The 20,784-nt window shown below is 32.4% G+C and overlaps 1 protein-coding gene and 1 long non-coding RNA gene across 2 annotated transcripts; one reads left to right on the forward strand and one right to left on the reverse strand.

The window, feature by feature from the left end:
• Positions 1-23: 23 nt before the first annotated feature.
• Positions 24-20,628, forward strand: LOC145330821 (glutamate [NMDA] receptor subunit 1-like). The gene is made up of 7 exons (XM_080175484.1): positions 24-94; positions 1,344-1,383; positions 7,156-7,232; positions 16,943-17,000; positions 17,727-17,834; positions 19,932-20,012; positions 20,557-20,628. Exons 2-7 carry the CDS (start codon positions 1,357-1,359, stop codon positions 20,626-20,628), a joined length of 423 nt encoding a protein of 140 aa, XP_080031610.1. The 5' UTR covers positions 24-94; positions 1,344-1,356.
• Positions 13,251-14,346, reverse strand: LOC145329240 (uncharacterized). Its single transcript, XR_013882819.1, has 3 exons — positions 14,178-14,346; positions 13,697-13,873; positions 13,251-13,489 (listed from the first exon to the last, which is right to left on the reverse strand). It is a non-coding gene; the product is annotated as an uncharacterized LOC145329240 (long non-coding RNA).
• Positions 20,629-20,784: the final 156 nt, after the last annotated feature.

Below are 20,784 nucleotides of genomic sequence, written 5' to 3' on the forward strand. Positions count from 1 at the left end.
AATATTTTTAACTTTTTAGAGAGATCAGTACAGCAATTAAGGTGTTTGGAAATGGGATTAACAATCTCTACCTGGAGAATAATCTTACTTACACAGGAACAATATTCAATCTTCTCCATGTTTTCATAACATTTTCATATCATAATATTTCAACATTTTGGTAGAATCTTTAGGGAGGGAGGGAGTGGGGAGACAATGTTTATTACTCTAGTCCCCAAAGTTTTATATTAACGTTTACTTTTTCGTTGGCTAAACAAATATGGAGACTTTTATTGAATTTTGATTGGTTTGTTTATTAAGTTGAGTGACTAAACGTTTTACTTTAATCTACGAAAGGGGTAATTTTGTGTATCATCATTGAGGTTGTACGTAAATTTATTGGCCATTGTCTTATCCATGTATATCCCTATTTTGAATCTCTTATTTTGCTAATGGTCTAGATCAGTCAGAGATCTAAAGGGATTTCATCTAAACTGTTAATATTTTTCCTTAATTATTAGTAGAAAATAGTCTGTTATACTGTGGTATCCGCCTAGGTTAAATGGCAGACACCCGAGTTCAAATGACTACGGCAGTGCGAACAGACGTGGACACATATATTATAGAGAAGCTACGCTTCTCTAGCAATCACTAAATAATAAACAGAGTCTATTCAGATGTTCCTTTATTCAGGGTCTAAGGTTTACTAAAGATGTACAACATAATATAAATACATAAATCATACAAGTAAAACATAGATAGTTGCAATGGTTAGGTAGATGGCTATCCCTGTCCGGGGGAGGCAGGATAGCCCATGGAACAGCACAATAGGTAGATAAGAATAGAGGGGTTGAGTAGTAGGTCTGGGTACTAAAAGGGAAGGTTTGATGATTACTATGACAACAACAGTCTGTGTGGGTGGTGAATCTATCGGGTGAAGGAAGGCTTAGAACCTTTATCCTCAGGGCTGAGGTGGTGCTGATAACTTGGTGGTTGAAGGGGAAGGTTCCGGTGCTTAAGAAGGGAGAGGGAGGGGTCACACCCCTCCCTCCACTTGCAGGACAACTGAGAGATGAAATCAATACCGTTATCTCACATATTTGCAGGTGGCTTTACAATTGTAGAATAACAGAATTAGCTGGGTGCGTAGCATCACTATAATATCTTGGTTTCCGCATGGCCCAGAGTTGCCGAATACCACAATACGATAAGATACATAATCTTTCAGTATGTCTCAAAGTCAATATTAATAAGTTTCGAAGCTATAATGGAAAGGTTGTAGCCATCATCCTCTACCTCTCTGAAAAGAAAATCTATTAAAAACTAGTAAAACTAGCGTAAAAAACTGATTGAATTTGTTGTATAGAAAAGAATGATATGTTACAACTAAATGTGTCTTGTCAGGTTAGGATTTAAGTTTTACTTTTTTGCGGAGTTACTCTAAAAGTATATGCGTTCTTTAATATTTACCTCAGATATTAATCATTTTATGTTTGTTTAACATGTACCAGCGTTTATGCCTCTAGACGCCTCTATGGGCAAATAAATAGAAGAGAGGGGGTGGGGAGTTGAACTCGACACTCCAATTTTATTCAGATTTGAACGGAGGGGGGGGGGGTAATTTTTTCTAGATCGATTTCTCTTGGTAGGGTGTTGGTAGTATCCTTCACCTTAAAGAGTAGTAACCCTTTCCAGGACCTATGTGAAGCTACCCTTTAAAGAGAACCATATCAGTTCAGCAGACAAACAGACAGACAGATATCCTGCAACGTTTATACAAGTATTGAGTTCTGTCTGCTTAATTCTAATCCCATTTTTTACCTTTCCCATTTCTACCTTTTTACCTGACCTATTTATGTATACTGGCCTATCTTTGGTCATTTGTATTGTATGACGAAATTTCTTATTAGGCACTATAAGCTGTTTCCCATTTTTTCCCTTTTTACCTTTTTTAGGTTGCAAATAAGCTGTTCTTCTTTAAAAAAGAAATAAAGTTAAATGTTCATATGTAATAAAACACCAATATATGCTTATCTCATAATCTTATACTGGCATTGGATGTAAGAAAATTGAGACAATATTAAGAAAAGGTGTAAAATCAAAGGCTATATTTATATATATTTATAAACGATTTCGTTATGCAGAGTGGACCATATTTAGGGCTACGAGAGACATTTCATTACTTGGTGTCTATTAAAGATAGATTCATGAAATTCTTTTTTTTATTTTTTCTAATTGTAAGGCATCACTACTTAATGATTCTGCTGTCCATCTGTAATGCAGAACAGACATTTCAATACTTATGGATGTTGTCATCCGGGTTAACTTGTAAAACTTTACAAACGCTATATCTTGATAATTTTAGTGGTTTAGATAGGATAAACTAAGAGATCGGCAGTTTTAGCAATGCAACCTCTGCCACATTTAGCCGCTAGGCTTAAATAAACCTTGTCGTCTGCCGCGCAGCTTATATAAACCACTCAATAAGCCTTAGCTGCAGCATTAAGCAGCAACATTAATTATCAGCCGCAGCCACACACAGCAGTAGACCACTCTGCAGCCGTCGCTACAAAACCCTGGATAGACTTTTCAAAGAGGGTTTAACTTTAAAACATTTAAACAATTGTTTTATTGATATTATTACAGTATTTTCTACAGTAATTCTTTTCTTTCTTTTTTCGTGAAATAAAATATTTTTTTGTAGAATATTATATCCATATTCATTTTATGAAATATATGAGTAACGCAATGTGCATATATTCTCTCTAACTAGCCAAATATGATCTCTTATCATATCTTATTGTCTTCTGGCGACTTCGCCCTCAGGTCTATGTTTATTGCAATAGAAATTTTAATTTTAATCATAATTTTAGAATATAAAACAATTATAGGGGTAGTATTTTCTTTTCAAAAACAACCAAAATTATATATTCTTCAAAAATAAAACACATTTTTGGATACAAAAAAAACTTTTTCTTAGAAATTGAAATATTACAGGACAAATGGGGTTGTGTTATTTTATTGTCAGGGGGATAATTTCACCACTATAGATGTCCATCCAGGATCCTATATAATCAACATACTTTAAAGCAACAAAAGCGTCCTTTTGTAAATTGACGTTCGAAGCACTAATTGCCGGGGGGGGGGGGGGAGGTGAATACATCTCTACATATAAATCTACACAGCTATCCTCAACAGTTTAGCGGATTTTTAAACAACACGCTCCAAGCGGTCAATGGATCCTAAAAATAGACAAACTTGCTGAATCATACCTGGTTTTACCTAAATTATACCTGCTCCTTCTTCGGGACTATAGGCTTTTAAAGCTTTTCACTTAAATTACCCTATTATTTGACTTAAAAATAGCGTTCGACAAGACATCCTGTCGCTGTTTATAAGTTTTAATACAAAAAAGATGTTATTATTTTCTTTTAAGGCCATCCAAATGTCTTTTATTAGATTTAAATTTAACCGATATAATTGTTATTGGTTCCCTCTGCCGATTCTATCCATATTTCATGAAATTAAAACCATATGAAAGAGTTGACGAGAAAATAAGAAAAGTGTTGAGAGGATAAGTAAAAACTAAGTTAATGATAGTATATTAGTATTAAGACTAAAGTAATTTTATCTAATATAAGGTTTAACAAGGTTAACCTCAAGAAAAACGTAAATATAATGTTGGGACAAAGTAAATTATAAAGTAAATGATCAGTTAAGTTGTTATAATAAATAGGAAATAGAGGAATAGAAATAAAAGAAAAGAATGATAGGAGAATATATAAGAAAACAGAGAAACCCTTAAATATAAATATAAAAAATGTAGCATGACCAACAGACTGACAGAAAAAGTAAGTTAGTTGTATGCTGTTACTTTTTGTTAAGGGATATCTTCACAAAAATTGACTTATCTATCTGAAATAGTATTGGTTAAAATTAAATTTTACCATATTGTTATGGACTGACAGACAAGATGAATTATAAAGTAGTTCTGCTACTAACCCGCAACTATGGCTCGTCATGTAGCGCATCCGCTCTTCGTTGGGGATGTGATAGGATCGCGGTACAATTAAAGAAGTTAAAAATTGTTCCTACTGTTACTATATTAGGTGTGCGGCATGAATAGTTAGAGTAGGGAGACAGGAATCTAAAGGGATAAGACAATGACTTATAAAGTGATGTAAATCCCTAATGATGATACACAAATTTACCCCTTATTTAGCTAACACTTAGTGGTTGAAAAGCTTGGAAACTCAACTTAAATACCAATCAATCAAAACTTAATAAAAGTTTCCAAAGTTGTAAGCCAACAAATAAGAAAACATTATTATAAAACTTTTGCTACAGCCCAATATCCCCTTTCCCTTCTCAGACAAAGTGTTGGTTGTCTGTTGAATGTTACTTAAATGAATATCTAACAGTGGGCGGTAGAGCTCCCATGACAAGCGCGCGGATTTTGAAATTAAAAGACCCACCCCAATTAGGTAATATTTTCGCTATTAAAAACTTAAAACACATAGATGTATTTATGTTAAGTATACTCTGCTAACTTAATTTGAAGTCAAATAAGCTGATCATATTTCTACCATCCACTTTCTTATATTATGCCTGGAGTAAAACTCCAATTATATAGGTTAGTACTCTAGCCTATAACTTTTCCTCAAGATAAAAATACAGTTAATCTTTTAGATGATTGTAAATTTCTTTGCTATTAATTATAGCATACTATTGAAAATCGGTATGCAAAAGATAAATTCTTGTCAAGTTTCACAATTATCATTTTTATCTCTTGATAGGATAAAAAGTAATGCATAATTTAATTTTCTATTCTTATCATTGGTGTTGGGCGTTATATACCAATAATATTTGATGCAGTTATCAGTAAGTATATAAACAACAGGTCAACAGTCTTTAGATTTATGAAATAATATTAAATATGTATTAGATGGTAGTTCACAGCACAAAAAAACGCGCGAACAGAGGTTAGTGGGTTAAACTAAGCACTAATTTTATTCATCAAAAAATAAAAATCACCCTGTGATAAACATGCTGCTACTTTTGTTTTCCATAAATTGTTACATGTCTTTTATTACTATAAATAAACATATGGTTGCCCTTTAACATCCAGGGGATTTGTATTCAAAATGGAAGGAAAAGGCAGAAAAATAGCCTAAAACCATTCTGAGACCGATTTAAATTTTCCATTATTTCGAGAATTCAATCAAATCATTAGTTATTGAAATCTTAAGCTAGCTACAAACAAAAAAAACCTTAAAACTTAAAAAAATACATTTAAATACATTTTACATTTGTGCCAATAAAAAAATTTGATCCTAAATTTATGTTAGTATATTATACTGTAATCTTAGGCAATATAATTAATTTTTAGGAACCGCTATTCTTGACTAGCTGGAGAATTAAACGTACACTAGATCATTTTCTGATGATATTTTTTTCTTACTGCCCTGTAATTTACTAATTACATTTCACATTTTGTTTTGATATCTATTTCAGCTTAAAACTGTAGTCATAATGTCACCAATCCTACTTTATAAAGTAGTAAGTTTTTTTGGGTCATGTAAAGGAAACGAAGTTGCGGGTTTCGTCGTATATAAACAGTAGCTTTTGAAAGGTTATATTAGGTTAGGTTAAGTGATTGCCCCGCAAGGTTAGGCAATTGGCCCCGCCGGGTTAGAGCACCAGCAGGAGCTAGAAATAGGATAAAAGCTAATGTGAAAATATAACGAAAACCGCAACTTTGTTTCCTTCACATTAGCCAGTTTGTTTTATAAAGCTTAAGATCTGAAAAGTTGTTAGGTTGTACTTTTCAAGAAAGCACAATCAATTTTTTTTTAGTTATTTTAGGCTATTTTCCTCCTCCCCCGCCTTCCCTAGAGTATCAGGTTGACCAATTAGTAATCTTATAATGTTAAGTAGTAAGTTTTGTGAATGTATGAATTAACATTCTAATATTTGAATGGTAATTTTGTATAAAAACAAACACTGTAAATAATGGTTTTAGCAAACGCTGTTAACAATTTTATCAATATATTAAATACAAATGACTCCTTTTTTGTAATAAAACTTATAAACAGTGACAGGATGTCTTATCGAACGCTATTTTTAAGTCAAATAATAGGGTAATTTAAGTGAAAAGCTTTAAAAGCCTATAGTCCCGAAGAAGGAGCAGGTATAATTTAGGTAAAACCAGGTATGATTCAGCAAGTATGTCTATTTTTAGGATCCATTGACCGCTTGGAGCGTGTTGGTTATAAATCCGCTAAACTGTTGAGGATAGCTGTGTCTATATTAGGTGTCCCTATATAGTTCTTTAAACTTTAAACCTTCGAACTTTTTTTATATTCTACGAATATAGATTAGTGTATTAGTTTTACTAGGAATCTTTTTCAGACAACATCGTATATTGGATTGATTCTTCATTCAAAAAACAATAACATTTATGTTCATTGGGCCGAATCTTAAGAAAATACACATTTATTTTTTAGTCTGAAGCCTAAGATTTTAATAAGTACAGACCACTTCGTTAAGATTTGGGGTGGTTTTAGGCTGTTTTATTTTTACATTATTTATTGGGGTTGGTTTGAGACTATTATTCTGTCCATGCTATACCTCTTTGAATTCAGATACTTTAGATACTACTTAGCCTCTAGGGGCTTTACAGCATGAGGTAATTTTTAAAAAGATTTAAAAAAAAATTCTGATGCTGCCCATAATTTATTGGCAGCACCAGAAATGTTTTTTATTGGGGGGGGAGGGGTAAATTTTAATTTTTGGGGGGGTTGGGGGAGTCTCACCCCCCAAGAAAATAGCCTAATACCACCACAGGACCAGTGGGTATATTCCCTGAAGAGTAGAATCCAATCGGTTCAGTGGTTGTGGAGATCTTAAGTGAAGGACAGACATTAAGCTAATTTGTATTATAGATAGTAAATTTTTTTTATCCTGAGAATTTCATGCTTATGCTTTTGCAATCTTCAGAAGGATACTGATTATTTTTACAAAAAAATCGAATGATTTTTTTAAAAAGTTATTAACATATTCAATTTTTACCAAAAAAATGCTAATTTTGAACATCTATATTCATTTATATATTTGTAAATCGTTGACGCTATTTTTGTAATGACGGGGAAATTTTTAATTGTTAAATTGTTTTAGGATCGAGGACCGTTAAAGTGGCATGGAGGAAAGCAACTCTATAAATATTTATCCAACATTGATGTTAAAGGTTCAAGGTAATCAAAATGTTTTTTTTCGTCATTTATATATAGTTGGACAAAGTATAATAAAAAATCAGCCATGTGACGTTATAAAAATAAGGAGATAATTAGGAAAAAAATGCCTAAAAAGAGATGGATAATCCCTCATTTTTGTGACGTCACATAGCTGATTTTGGAGACACTTTGTCCCACTACTATTTATATTTACTAGCGGCTACGCCCCTAGAGGCCTCTAGGGGCACTTGAGGAGGAGAGAGTCGAATTTAATAATTCAATTTCTTATTTTAGATTTTAAAAGAATAAGTTAAAAAATATTTTACGTTTGATGTTTGTTTTTCGTTGAACTCTCTTTCTAAAATTAAGAAATTTTTAAAAATTTATTTTCTCTAGGGAGGGTGGTGGTACCCTCCCCCAAAATAGTTATAAACCTTCCTGGGACATATGAGAATCTACCCTGTTAAGGAGAACCCGATCGGTTCAGCGGTTAGCGAGATCCTTCGGTACACACAGACAGACACATAGACAGACACACAGACAGACACACAGACAGACACACAGACATCCTGTTACTTTAGTATAAGGACTAAGCCTCTGATTTAAGCTCGTTTGGATGCTTTTAAATTGTTTTTGAAAGAGTGATTGCCATTTTTGTGTCAGGTTTAGACAACCAGCCAATTTTTAAAATTATTTTCCCCCTAGGCTTTCAGGCGGTATAAAACACTGGTTTGACCTAAAGGAATATCACTTGTAAACAGGACCAAATTGATCCAGCGCGCTGGCAAGTTATTAAGCATCATCCGAACGGACCGAAAGACAGAAAAACATTTGCTGAATTAAAACGTTTGGTGCATTTTAAAAAGTTTGATTGGTTGCTTCAAACTATCAGTGTTCAAATTTTTTAACCAAAAAGTTTAATTAACGTATGGAGTAATTTTGTTTATCATCTTTAGGGACGGGATGTACTTCAATTTGTCGTCCTATGTCTTATCCTTAAGATCCCTGAAGAAAAGAGCGAAAAAAAGCTGCGTAGACACTTCATTTATTCTTAACAATTGTTGATTGACAGACAGACATACCAACGTGTATTGTTAAATAATAGTTATTTATCGCATCGTATCATAAGACAGCTTTTCGCGGATAATAAAATGAAAAAATATTAGATTAAAACCAGTTTTATTATCCTTGAGCCTTAGGCCCGAGGAAACAAAACTAGTTTTAATTTTATGATTTTATTTTAATGTTCGTGAAAAATTGTCTGTAATACGATGCTATACATGATTTTTCAGTATGCCAGAGAACCGGTTCTAATTCAGTGGATACTAATCGGTTTCGAAGCCATACTATTAAAGCTATGTTTTCAAAATTGAATGTATAAGGAAGATTTTGTGTTTATTTAAATCTGGGTTGGGAAAGAAAACTTAATACTAAATCATTTAAATTTTAAAACACAGAAAATTTGTTTACAAAATTTAAGTAGAATCTCATATTTTTGTATAAAACCATGTCCATATACCTCTACATAGACCCTTCTACATGTTAAAGTGTAAAATATATATGCTTCCTGAATAGGACTTTAACCCTGCAGGCCTTTGCTAAACCTTATTTTAACTAATTCATTATAAGAAGCTAATGTATTAATTATTTTTGTTGTTAAAAAAATTGTATGGAATGGGGGGGGGGGGCTGAACCATAGATTTTTTATTTTTGAGTAGGGGTTAAGTTCTTAGAGGCTTTAGGGGCACTTAAGGGGGAAGTTGACCCTCTCCCAATTTTAGTTTTAATAAGAAAAATTATATAAAAAAAAATGGGGGAGAATTATTTTTTTTTTTTGGGGGGGGGGTATTTTCTCTTTTCTTCAGAGATCTTTTGGTACAGACAGACAGAACCTTTAACTTTTAAATAAGGATGGTTTGATTTTGTTATAATTTCCTTTAGGGGGGGGGGGGGGGGGTAAATGGCTGTATTCGGGATTAAGCCTTAAATTATATTCTTATTTTCCCCTTTGGAGGGTAGAAAAATAAAAGAGAATTTAAGTAGAAAGAGAATATTTACATCCTTGTAGTGTAGCATCTCAATTGTGGCATTTGTCCGTCAGTCTGTCATCCTTACGAAAAACTATGTCTAGCATCGTATTATATCCAGTTTTCTACGAATATAGAAATGTACAATCATAAGATTAAAACCAGTTTTTTTAGCCGGTGCCTCCGGCACCTCGTATTATATCCAGCTTTCTACGAATATAAAAATGTCTATATCCGCGGAAAGCTGTTTATAATACGATGCGAGAAATAACTATTCTGGTATGGCATCAAATTTAAATGGTTTCCAATGGATCAAATCAAGTTTTGAGCAAGGCTGAAAAAAACATTAATTGTGTTATATTATAGACAATTTTCTACAAAAAATAAAATAAAATCATAGAATTTTGTTGAACATTCGGCTTTTTGGGGCAGTCAATTTTATTGTTTTTAAAAGATTAATCCGCAAAAAGTTCATTATTAATATTATTCGAGGAATGTATTATTAAAATTCTGGTTGTTTTAATGGGGGTTAACTGTCTCTACGCAAAACAAGGATGACAACATCCATAAAAGCGAAGCTTTGAAACAGTGGGACAAACGAACGTTAACACTTACATATTTACATTTTTAAGACTTTATTACAGACTAGCGGCTACGCCCTTAGAGGCCTCTAGTGGCACTTTAAATGTTTTTGTTTGTTAAAGTCTACGATAATTCTTTATATTACGGATACCTCTTAATGTTACGTTGAAGTCTCCCAGATTTTAGGAAAAATTTTCAATTTTTTTGTCATTTCTTTTGGGAGGGTGGTAGTACCCTCCCCCATAACAGTTAAAAACCTTCCCAGGAATCTACCCTGTTAAGGAGAACCCGATCGGTTCAGCGGTTAGCGAGATCCTTCGGTACACACAGACAGACACACAGACAGACAAACATCCTGTTACTTTAGTATAAGGATATGCTTCGCTTATAACATTGTACTTTTTTACTTTGTTGTCCTAGGAATCAGTATTCCAATCAGATTATTATATCACATAAAAATTTGTTGATGAAAAAAGTTTTAAAAATCTGCATGTTTAAAATGGACGTACAGACATTCTGGTAACGATTATGAATGCTACGCTTTCTAAATAGTACCTAACTATTACAGGAATCACCATGCAACGTTTGGAATCGATAGGACAATTCTAACGTGCCTAAATCAACGAAAAAAAGCTATCTGTTCCGGACGGTCGGACGGACCGACTATAATTATAAAAAAAGCTTTTCTTTTCAAAAAACTAAAATTGAAGGTGGGGTTTAGAGAAAATGCTTTTCCTTGTTCAATAGTTGATGAATAAAACGAAAAAAAAAGTTTTTTATTTTGTAAAAGTAAAAGTTGTCCTAATGAATATGGATATAGAACATACATGGATGTTATGACAGGGGAAATTTGGGTTGCTAACATGGACATTATCTATTGTTCATCATTTATTTTTCCTCATTTATTGTTCATCACTTATTATTCCTCATTTATTTTTTATCATTTATTATTCCTCATTTATTGTTCCTCATTTATTGTTCATCATTTATCGTTCCTCATATGATGTTCATCATTTATTGTTTATCATTTATTGTTCATCATTTATTGTTTATCATTTATTGTTCATCATATGTTTATCATTTATTGTTCGTTCATCCAGTAGTTGGAGTGTGGAAGGAATAACCGGGTTTATTGCGGCTATCGTTATTTTAGCCAGCTACAAGGTTTACTTTATTAGAGTACATTATAATCTGGTGTAAAAATATATCCATTTGTCTATGTATACGATAGACAGAAATATACTAAAAATGAAATTAGTTTAAAAGTTTGTGTGAGATAGACTTTATTTACTAAAATTCAGTAATGGATATATTATTACTTGGATCTTACACCAGATTTTCATGTCTTCTTAATAAAGTTAAAAACGCTAAAATAACGATCTTTTTCATCCTATACCCTCTCCTCTTATTTTATAACGAACTGATCAACAAATGACAGGGGAAGTATAAAACTAATTTGAAGAAAATTTTTCTCCTGTCCACGTAAATTGCAAATTCAGTAATAATTTTAGTAATTATTTTAGATATTATTTCCTAAGAACTTTCTTATTTAATTTTTAAATATTAATCATAATTAATGACTAAAATTATAGAGTAGCTGCGACACTATAAAAATAGTGGATTGAATAAAGATACTAAAAGGACCCAGTCTTTTATATTTGGAAATTGTCCATATGGTTAGTATGCCTTTAGAATAATATTCAAACATGGAATATTGTAGATGTTAATGCAGGTATACAGGGATCTAAAGGGATAAGACAATGGCCGATAAACTGGTGTTAATCCCCAATGATGATACACTAAACTAACACTTCTGTATTTACATAACAAATTTTAAACACTTTTCCAATATTACTCCGAACCGATTAATATCTGCTGAATAAGTACCTGTTCTGAGCCTTACTGTAAAATCATGTATCGTGATCGTATTAAAGACAATTTTCCACGAATAGTTCAGTAAAAGTCAAAAATAAATACCTGATTAAATAACCCTTGCCTTTTGCCACTCGGGGCCAACTAAACTTTAAGTAATCTTATATTTTTTTCATTTTACCATCCGCGGAAAACTGTCTATAATTCTATTTTATTCTGTGTCTCTCTATCTTTACATTAAAAGTATTATATGTTTGTATTTGAGAACCCACAAATTTTGCCATGTTGAAGTACAAAGACCAAACCAATTGATAGAAAAGATAGTAAAGAGTACATGGCTTTCAACTTAATTTTTCTTTTATAAGTTTTAAAATACGTAAAATATAGACCCTAGAAATAAGGCTCTTATCAGAGAGAGAGGGGACAATGGGCTGATTTTTACAATTGTCCCCAAAGTTTTATAAAAATGTTTTCTGATATGTTTGAATAACAACTTTGGGGACTTCGGCGAATTTTGTTTGCTTGGTTAATTAAGATGAGTGTTGAAACGTTTCAACCACTAATTTTAAACAATAGAAGGGGTAATTTTGTGTATAATCATTGTGGAAGTACATCAATTTATAGGCCATTGCCTTATCCCTTTTGATCCCTGGGCTCCTATAATATATTTTATGTTGTGTGGTCAGGTTTGTAAACTGCAAATAAGGTAAATGTTATGGCACTCACTCTAGTATGTATTCAATGTAAAAGTTGAATGAGAATGTGTCTTTGAAAGAGTGTATTGAGATGCAGGAAGGGAGGGGACATTGTGCTGTTTTATTACACTAGTCCCCAAAGTTTAATAAAAAAAACTTTTCTTATACAACTTTGGGGATTTTCGTTAAATTTTGATTGGTAAGTTAATACTCCAAAATTAGTTGTAATCTGCAGATTGGGTAATTTTGTGTATCATCTTTGGGGATGAACATCAATTTATCGGCTATTGTCTTATCCCTTTAGATCCCTGATTAAGAAGGCCAATGGAGTTAGCAGTTTTAGATCTTGCTGCGGCCGAGGAAAACTGCTAATTGTTGATTTTTGAACAATCAAACTGCGGCTATTTTAAAAATGTAAATTTTCAGGGTTTTTTTGTGTGAATTATAGCGTGTCGAAAAAATGGGAAACGTGAATGAATTTCTAGTTCGTCAAATAACGACTTATATATTCTAACATAAAATAAGGTTTGCTTTTCATGAATTTCAGCCGGGGGACTGCCATTTACACATCCAGCAAATTTACAGTGGATGTGTTTTTGCCAATGCATTGGATGTATTTATGACAAACTGAATTTTTACTGTATAAATGACAGTAAAATCGATTCTCATGCCATAAATACATCCAACACTGGCAAAAACACATCCCATATTTTTATACATATGTCAAAAATACATCCGACACTGGCATTTACACATCCATACTTTTTCATTTATATGTCATAAATACATCCAACACTGGCATTTATACATCCATAGCATTTAACACAAAATAATAAGAAAACACACTTGTATATTATTTGAGTTATTTGTCAGGTTAAAATAAAAAGCATTTTAAAGATTTAAATTAAAATATATTTGTCAGGTTAAAATAAAAAATCATTATGTGATGGATTGTTGTGACGATCTTGACCTTGTCACAATTCTATATATTGGTCTACCAAAATCATCAACCAACAAGTCAGACATATCCCCACTTCCATATTGATTGTGGGGTCTTGGAGGTCTTGTCCCTTGAATCCCTGTACTTCTATTGTTAAATCTCCTTAATAAACAAAAAAAGATTAGTTTTTATTGTTTATTGAATTTGATTATAAACCCTAAACCTTATTTTATACCAATTAAATATTCTCTTTTTTAAGAAGCGTCGATACATTTATGATGAAAATACTCGATTGTATATTCTATATCTACATATTTTATTCTTATTTTATACAAAGTAGCTTCGCTACATATAAAATGAAAAACTCACCAGATGTTCTGATAGAATTCAGTGTGGTCGCGACACAGGCTTCGTAAACTTGGGTGATGAAGGAGAGCGGATCGGATTCTATAGCTTCCCGGATGGCAAATTTGGTCTCGGTGACTTTTGATTCAGCAGGGCTAGGTAGATGTAATCTCCCATCACATTATATGCACAGTTGGAATACTAAAAAACAAAACGCAATTTACAATTTGCAAAGGAATAATATATATTTTACAAATAAATAACAAGATCTAATGTAATTGTTTAAAACCCCCAACTGTTTTGATATATACATATATAATATATATATTAATTAAAATACAAAACGTAAATTACAATTATTTTAATCCCAATATTATATATATTTTAAATCGATAACAAGATCTAATGTAATTGTTTATAACCCCCAACTGTTTTGATATATACATTTTACATATTTATATATATACAAATATATATTAAACATAAAAATGTAGTAAACTTTTACCTAATAATTTGAGGTTCTTCATCAGTCTCTTGGGCGGCTTCTTTTGAAGTATAACGGCAGCTTATCGTGGCCTTACAAAGTGCCTCACAGCAACTAAAGGTTCCCAGTTGTTTTTGTTGTCACAAAAAAAATAGCCTCTGGCTCTGCCATAATAAAACAATGAACTAACAATAAATATCTAAATTATCTATAATACAAAGTAGAACGATGTCTGTCTGTCCGTCTGTCCGTCTGACCGTCTGACCGTCTGTCCGTCCGTCTGTCTGTCTGTCCCTTAAGATCTCGGTAACTACTGAACCGATCGGATTCTACTCTTCAGGGTATATACCTATTGGTCCTGTGGTGGTTTTAAGCTATTTTCTTGGGGGGTGGGACACCCAAAACCCCCCCAAAAACAAAAAAATCCCCCCCCCATTTTTTTTTTTTTTTTTTTTTTTTTTTATTTGCTGAAGATTTCCTAGGTCCTTTGTTAAAAAATATTTTTTATTCCAGCATTTATTTTGAATGAAAGAATAGCAACATTCTCTCACTAAAAACAATAAATATTAATTTTTTTTATCACCTCTTGGGGCAAAGCCCCTAGAGGCTAGGGGCGAAGCCGCTAGTAATAATATATAGCAATAATTTGACCACCTGCGGAAATGTATTGATGTTTTGTAGGGAGCATCTTGAGAAAAAGGAAAGTAAATAGGGGAGAGTAACTAAAATAGGGTAAAAAGTTTAAGACCTATACATACTGTACAAAATATAATTAATTGTAAATAAATATTCAATTAAATTAATCTAGATGTGTATTTGCCAGTGTTGGATGTATTTATGACATATCATCGAAAAAGTATGGATGTGTAAATGCCAGTGTTGGATGTATTTATGACATATAATTGAAAAAGTATGGATGTGTAAATGCCAGTGTTGGATGTATTTATGACATATAATTGAAAAAGTATGGATGTGTAAATGCCAGTGTTGGATGTATTTATGGCATTAGAAAAAGTAAGAAAACATTTTGCCAAAAATACATCAACTGTAAATTTGCTGGATGTGTAAGTGCTATAGCCCCTTTCAGCCTTATAACGCCCTAAAAACCTTAAATTAACATCTTAAAGAAAATAATATTTCTTACCTTTTATTTTAACATTTTGCTATATTTAAAATCAAGTGAACCAAAGCCTTTTAGAATGTATTTGTAGTTAGATCTATGAATCTAGATGTGCTAAAAACTTTTTCGCATGATGTTAAAGCAAAAGTTTAGCTATTACTTTTATTAATGGCCATTATTATGTTTTATCTCTTATTCAGTTTTGAAAGCGAAGCTTCTCCATAATTAGGGTTGATTCCATGATGATTTCTATAACAATAAGTTACAATTAAGGAAAATCTATAAACATTACTGGGAAATCCATACGTTTATTTAAAATATGATGATTTTTTTACTTTTTCGACAACAACTTTTATAATAATTGTTCCTAGGATTACTAGGTACAATATTATTAGCGAGGCATCTATATAATCAAATTCTAAAATTGAAAGTTTATCCTATCCTTGTATCCTGTATTTAAGCAATTTTGCAGTTTTATTTAAAAATTTGTTCAGACTTACAAATTAATGTTCTGCTTATTATTATGTTTGGACACTCTACAAGGTTTATTGTTCGTTTGTCCTTTCATCTGATTTTAGAGCTTCAACTTTATGGATGTTGTCATCTGGTTGTCTCTATGTAAAAAAAAGACACGAGACTTCAATTATATTAATAAAAAAAGACATTAAATCTGGTTCTCAACCATACTGAAATAATCATGTAAAGTATCTATTACAGACAATTTTCCATAAATATTAAAATAAAAAAACATTAAATTAATGTTAGTTTTGTTAGCCTGGGACTTCGGCCCCTCGGGGCCAACAAACCTGCACCACATATTAACATATCTCATTCTTGTTTCTTGTGTCTTTATTGGATTTTGATATAAGGAATTATAATTGTCAATTTTATCACAAGTGTTACTGCAAATCCAGCGATTTAAATTGATCCTCAATGATGATACACAAAACTACCCTTCTGTAGATTAGAATTAGTGGTTAAAGTCCCCAAAGTTGTTAATAAAACGAATAAGGAAACGTTGTTATAAAACTTTGGAGACTAGTGTAATGAACAGCTCAATGTCTCCTTCCTCCCTACTGCATATAACAATCATTTATCTTATATAGACAATTTATAGAAGGAAAATACTTGGCTGGGAAGACATAGTTAAAGATTTCATTCGCCCCTTTTATATAAACCATAGCTAAAGCTGGCAGCTATTTTAAAGACTCAGCCAGCGCCCTTTCATAATATTAGGACCACCAAAGAGGAAAAAAAAATCCGCAACCCAGAAGCCGCAAATGGATGCCAAATATACAATTGAGCTTCCATTTATTTTCCACCATTAAACTTTGTTACATGGATTGAATTTAAGCAAGCGTATCCGAATTTTTTATTTTTAACAAACAGCAGCCAAGTGCCAAACACTAAGCAAATTGGTTCAGCGGTTAGATAGATAAATAGATTATGTATTTCAACTTAAGCAACATACAAAAATAATATTATTACACATATTCACCTAATTTTATACATGGTTTGCATGGCCGTTGCAAAAGCTGAAAATACCAATTTAGGACCAACATATTTAAATAAATTATATAAAGTTTCTGTAGCAATATCCTAAGGTAAGGACAGAAAACCATACAGACAGACATCCTGCTTCTTTTAATAAAAATATTGTATTTAGGTCGGAGCCTGATATAGAGTTTAACAGTGATGGTTCATTAAAGAATATACAACTTAAGGTATACAAGGAGAGGTTAAGTAAAATCTAACATACAACCAAACCTTTGATTGCATGACCTTGTCTGGCAATGAGCTGCGCCTTTTTATGTGCTAAGGCATCCTACCTACTCTAGACAAAGAAGCAGTAGGTACCATTTTTAGCGTCATTAGTATGACCCAGTGTGGACTAGACTCGAAGCCGACAACTGACTGATGACAAAAGAGGATAAATTTAACATATTTTCATAAAAATAGAAATTGCGAGAGAAATTAAATTACAATGTTACTAGCACTTTACAGGATAGACGTCCAAAGGGGATAAAGGAGGGCGGTTAACCCCTTCAAACTATGAAATCTCTCGTTTTACCCCTTCAAAATATTAAAAATAACTATGGTTATCGTTTTACCCCTCTCAAAATATCTTGAACGTTTCTGCTACAGAGTGTAAAAATATATATAAAATAATATTTAAATTCGCCAAATTTATTTCTTATGTTTTTTTATAAAATTATTTAATTGTGGACTTGATTGTCTTTGTTACAGGATTAGAGTAAAATATATGGGTAAAAAAGGACCCTGTGCCAATTTTAAATTGGATCTTTGAAAATCAACCAATAGCGTCGGGCATATCAACACAGCCAAGTCGCAACAAAAGAGCAATTTGTTAGCAAATAAAAAAATCCCCAACAGGGGTATGCAGGTAGTTGTCTGGTTATGCATCTATATTCATAGATTTATTGGTTCAGGTGATGAACCTGCGACAGCAAGGCGAGGAACAGCCCGGTCATCCCACACAACTCACCTGGGAAGAAATTGGAGTATGGAAATCAAACAATGCTAAGATTGATATAAAGGTATAATACACAAGGATAAGAAAATAGCCGATAGACTTATGTAAATTCCCAATGATGATACACAAAAATACTTTTACTGTAGATTACACATAGTGGTTGAAACGCATGGACACTCAACCTAATAAACCAACCAATCAAAATACATTGAAAGTTCCGAAAGTTGTTATGACAACGAATAAGAAAACGTTATAATAATTTGGGGACAAGTGTAATAAACAGTCCAATGTCCCCTCCTTTCCTGAAAAAAATGTACTCCTCCCAAGACCGATAGAAGTGTATGTATAAAGTAAAACAAAGATAGACAAATAATGTAATTAGATTAAAAAAGATAAAGTTTTTTGTGTGTAATCTCAAATGTAAATAAAAGTTTTTTTTGAGAGTAATTATAACTTTTTCTTAGACCAATATTTAATTATACAAACAAAATAATCTTATAACTAGATATTTTGTTAATACAAAAACTGAAAGCTTTTCCCCTAGCTTCTAAAAACATGTCCCCAAAGTTTTTGGGTACCATCCTTAATCAACCCTCAATCCTGATATATTTAATTGGCAGGGAATAATGTACACTCCCCTGATAAGATAGGAAAATATGGGTCAAGTAGTTTTTGAGATCTAGAAAATAACATGCCTGGGACCTATATAAATCGTACCTGAAATAGAAAACCTATCAGTTCAATTACGGCGAGATCTTTATTGACCAAAGAACAAGACGAATAAATTGTACATTTGTATGTTATAGAGTAATACAGTTGCTTTTTTTGGCCGATAAATTAATGTACATCCCAAATAATGATACAGAAAATTTCCATTTCTGTAGATTACAATTAGTCACTGAAACGATTTGAACACTCAACTTGATGAAATTACCAATCAAAATTCATTAAAAGTCCCAAAGTTGTTCAATATAAAACTTTTGGGACAAATATAAAAAGCAGCCTATTGTCCCCTCCCTACCTGATATATGCCGCAAAAAAATGTCATGTTATATGTTGTGTCACCACATCATTACATTATTCACTAGCTGCTAAAAAACATAAAGATAAAATTCCTTCTTGCAGTCATATTATATATCGGTTACGCCACTAGAGGCCTCTAGGGACACTTGTGGGAATGGGGGTGGGGAAGTCAAATCTATACTTTCAATTTAATACTTATTTTTTTTTGGTGGGGGGGGCTTTTTTCTAGGGGTGTCTCTATAGTATCTCTATTATCAGAACATAGTATCTCCAGTGTGTCTCTATATTATCTCTATCATTAGGACATAGTATGGCCTGTATGTCTCTATATTAACTCTATTTTAAGGACATATTATGGCCAGTGTGTCTCATTATTATCTCTATTATCAGGACATAGTATGGTCAGTGTGCCTCTATATTATCTCTATTATCAGGACATATAATGGCCATTGTGTCTCAATATTATCTCTATTATCAGGACATAGTATGGCCAGTATGTCTCTATATTATCTCTATTATCAGGACATAGTATGGCCAGTGTGTCTCTATATTATCTCTATTATCAAGACATATAATGGCCATTGTGTCTCAATATTATCTCTATTATCAGGACATAGTATGGCCAGTATGTCTCTATATTATCTCTATTATCAGGACAAAGTATGGCCAGTGTGTCTCTATATTATTTCTATTATCAGGACATATAATGGCCATTGTGTCTCAATATTATCTTTATTATCAGGACATAGTGTGGCCAGTGTGTCTCTATATTATATCTATTATCAGGACATAGTATGGCCAGTATGTCTCTATATTATCTCTATTATCAGGACATAGTATGGCCAGTGTGTCTCTATATTATCTCTATTATCAGAACATAGTATGGTCAGTGTGTCTTTATATTATCTCTATTATCAGGACATAGTATGGCCAGTGTGTCTTTATATTATCTCTATTATCAGGACATAGTATGGTCAGTGTGTCTCTATATTATCCCTATTATCAGAACATAGTATAGCTAGTGTGTCTCTATATTATCTCTATTATCAGGACATAGTATAGCTAGTGTGTCTCTATATTATCTCTATTATCAGGACATAGTGTGGCCATTGTCTCTCTATATTATCTCTATTGTCAGGACATAGTATGGCCAGGAGAAGCCCTGAAACCCCCGGATGGAATACCAGAACGAAGATTTATAACTATAACTTTTCTAGAAGTGAGTAAAGTTATTTCACAGTTTGGCTTCGAAATGAATCATATCCGCGGAATTATAACCAGTTATACTAAAAAAATCATGTATTAGAGACAATTTTCTATGAATAATAAAATGAAAGTTATATCATCAATACTATTTTTGTCGTCATAATTATTCAATATGACTCAGAACCGGTTCTATTTTAGCGGATATTAACCGCTTTGGAAGACAAACTGGAAACTCTATTATATAAATAGCGGAATTGATAACGTGGCAGCTTGCTGTCGAGTAACTACTGCTGCTATGTCAGGCGAATGGTATCAACACTAGGTATAAGTAAAATACCTTGGCCAATAAACAGGCGCTGCTCTGACAAGAGTTCTGCAATTAATGGGGTGTTAGATTATCGCATCCTACAAAACTCCTTCTTTTTACAACATCCATTAAAGTAAGCCTGCAAGAAATACACCGCCTATAACTTTAATTGATATTGAAGCTTAAGGCTTCCAATTTTGGGTATTGGGTCTACTTGTAGTTTCCTTTAATAATTTCTTGTTATTTTTAGGAGCCTCCTTATATAAATCTGAGTCCTCCTACGGCTTGCTCAACTACCAAAGGAAACAAACATTTTATTTAAGTATTAATAAAAGCTTTTTCTGTATGGCTTCGAGACCGATTAATATCCGCTGGATTAGAACTGGTTCTCAGCTACTGAAAAATCATGTATAGCATCGTATTAGAGACAATTTACCAAAGATATTAAAATAAAAATCATAAAATTAATACCCGTTTT

This window comes from Acartia tonsa, chromosome 10 (assembly GCF_053477335.1).
Source record: "Acartia tonsa isolate MP-2025a chromosome 10, ASM5347733v1, whole genome shotgun sequence".
Taxonomy (NCBI): Eukaryota; Metazoa; Arthropoda; class Copepoda; order Calanoida; family Acartiidae; genus Acartia; species Acartia tonsa.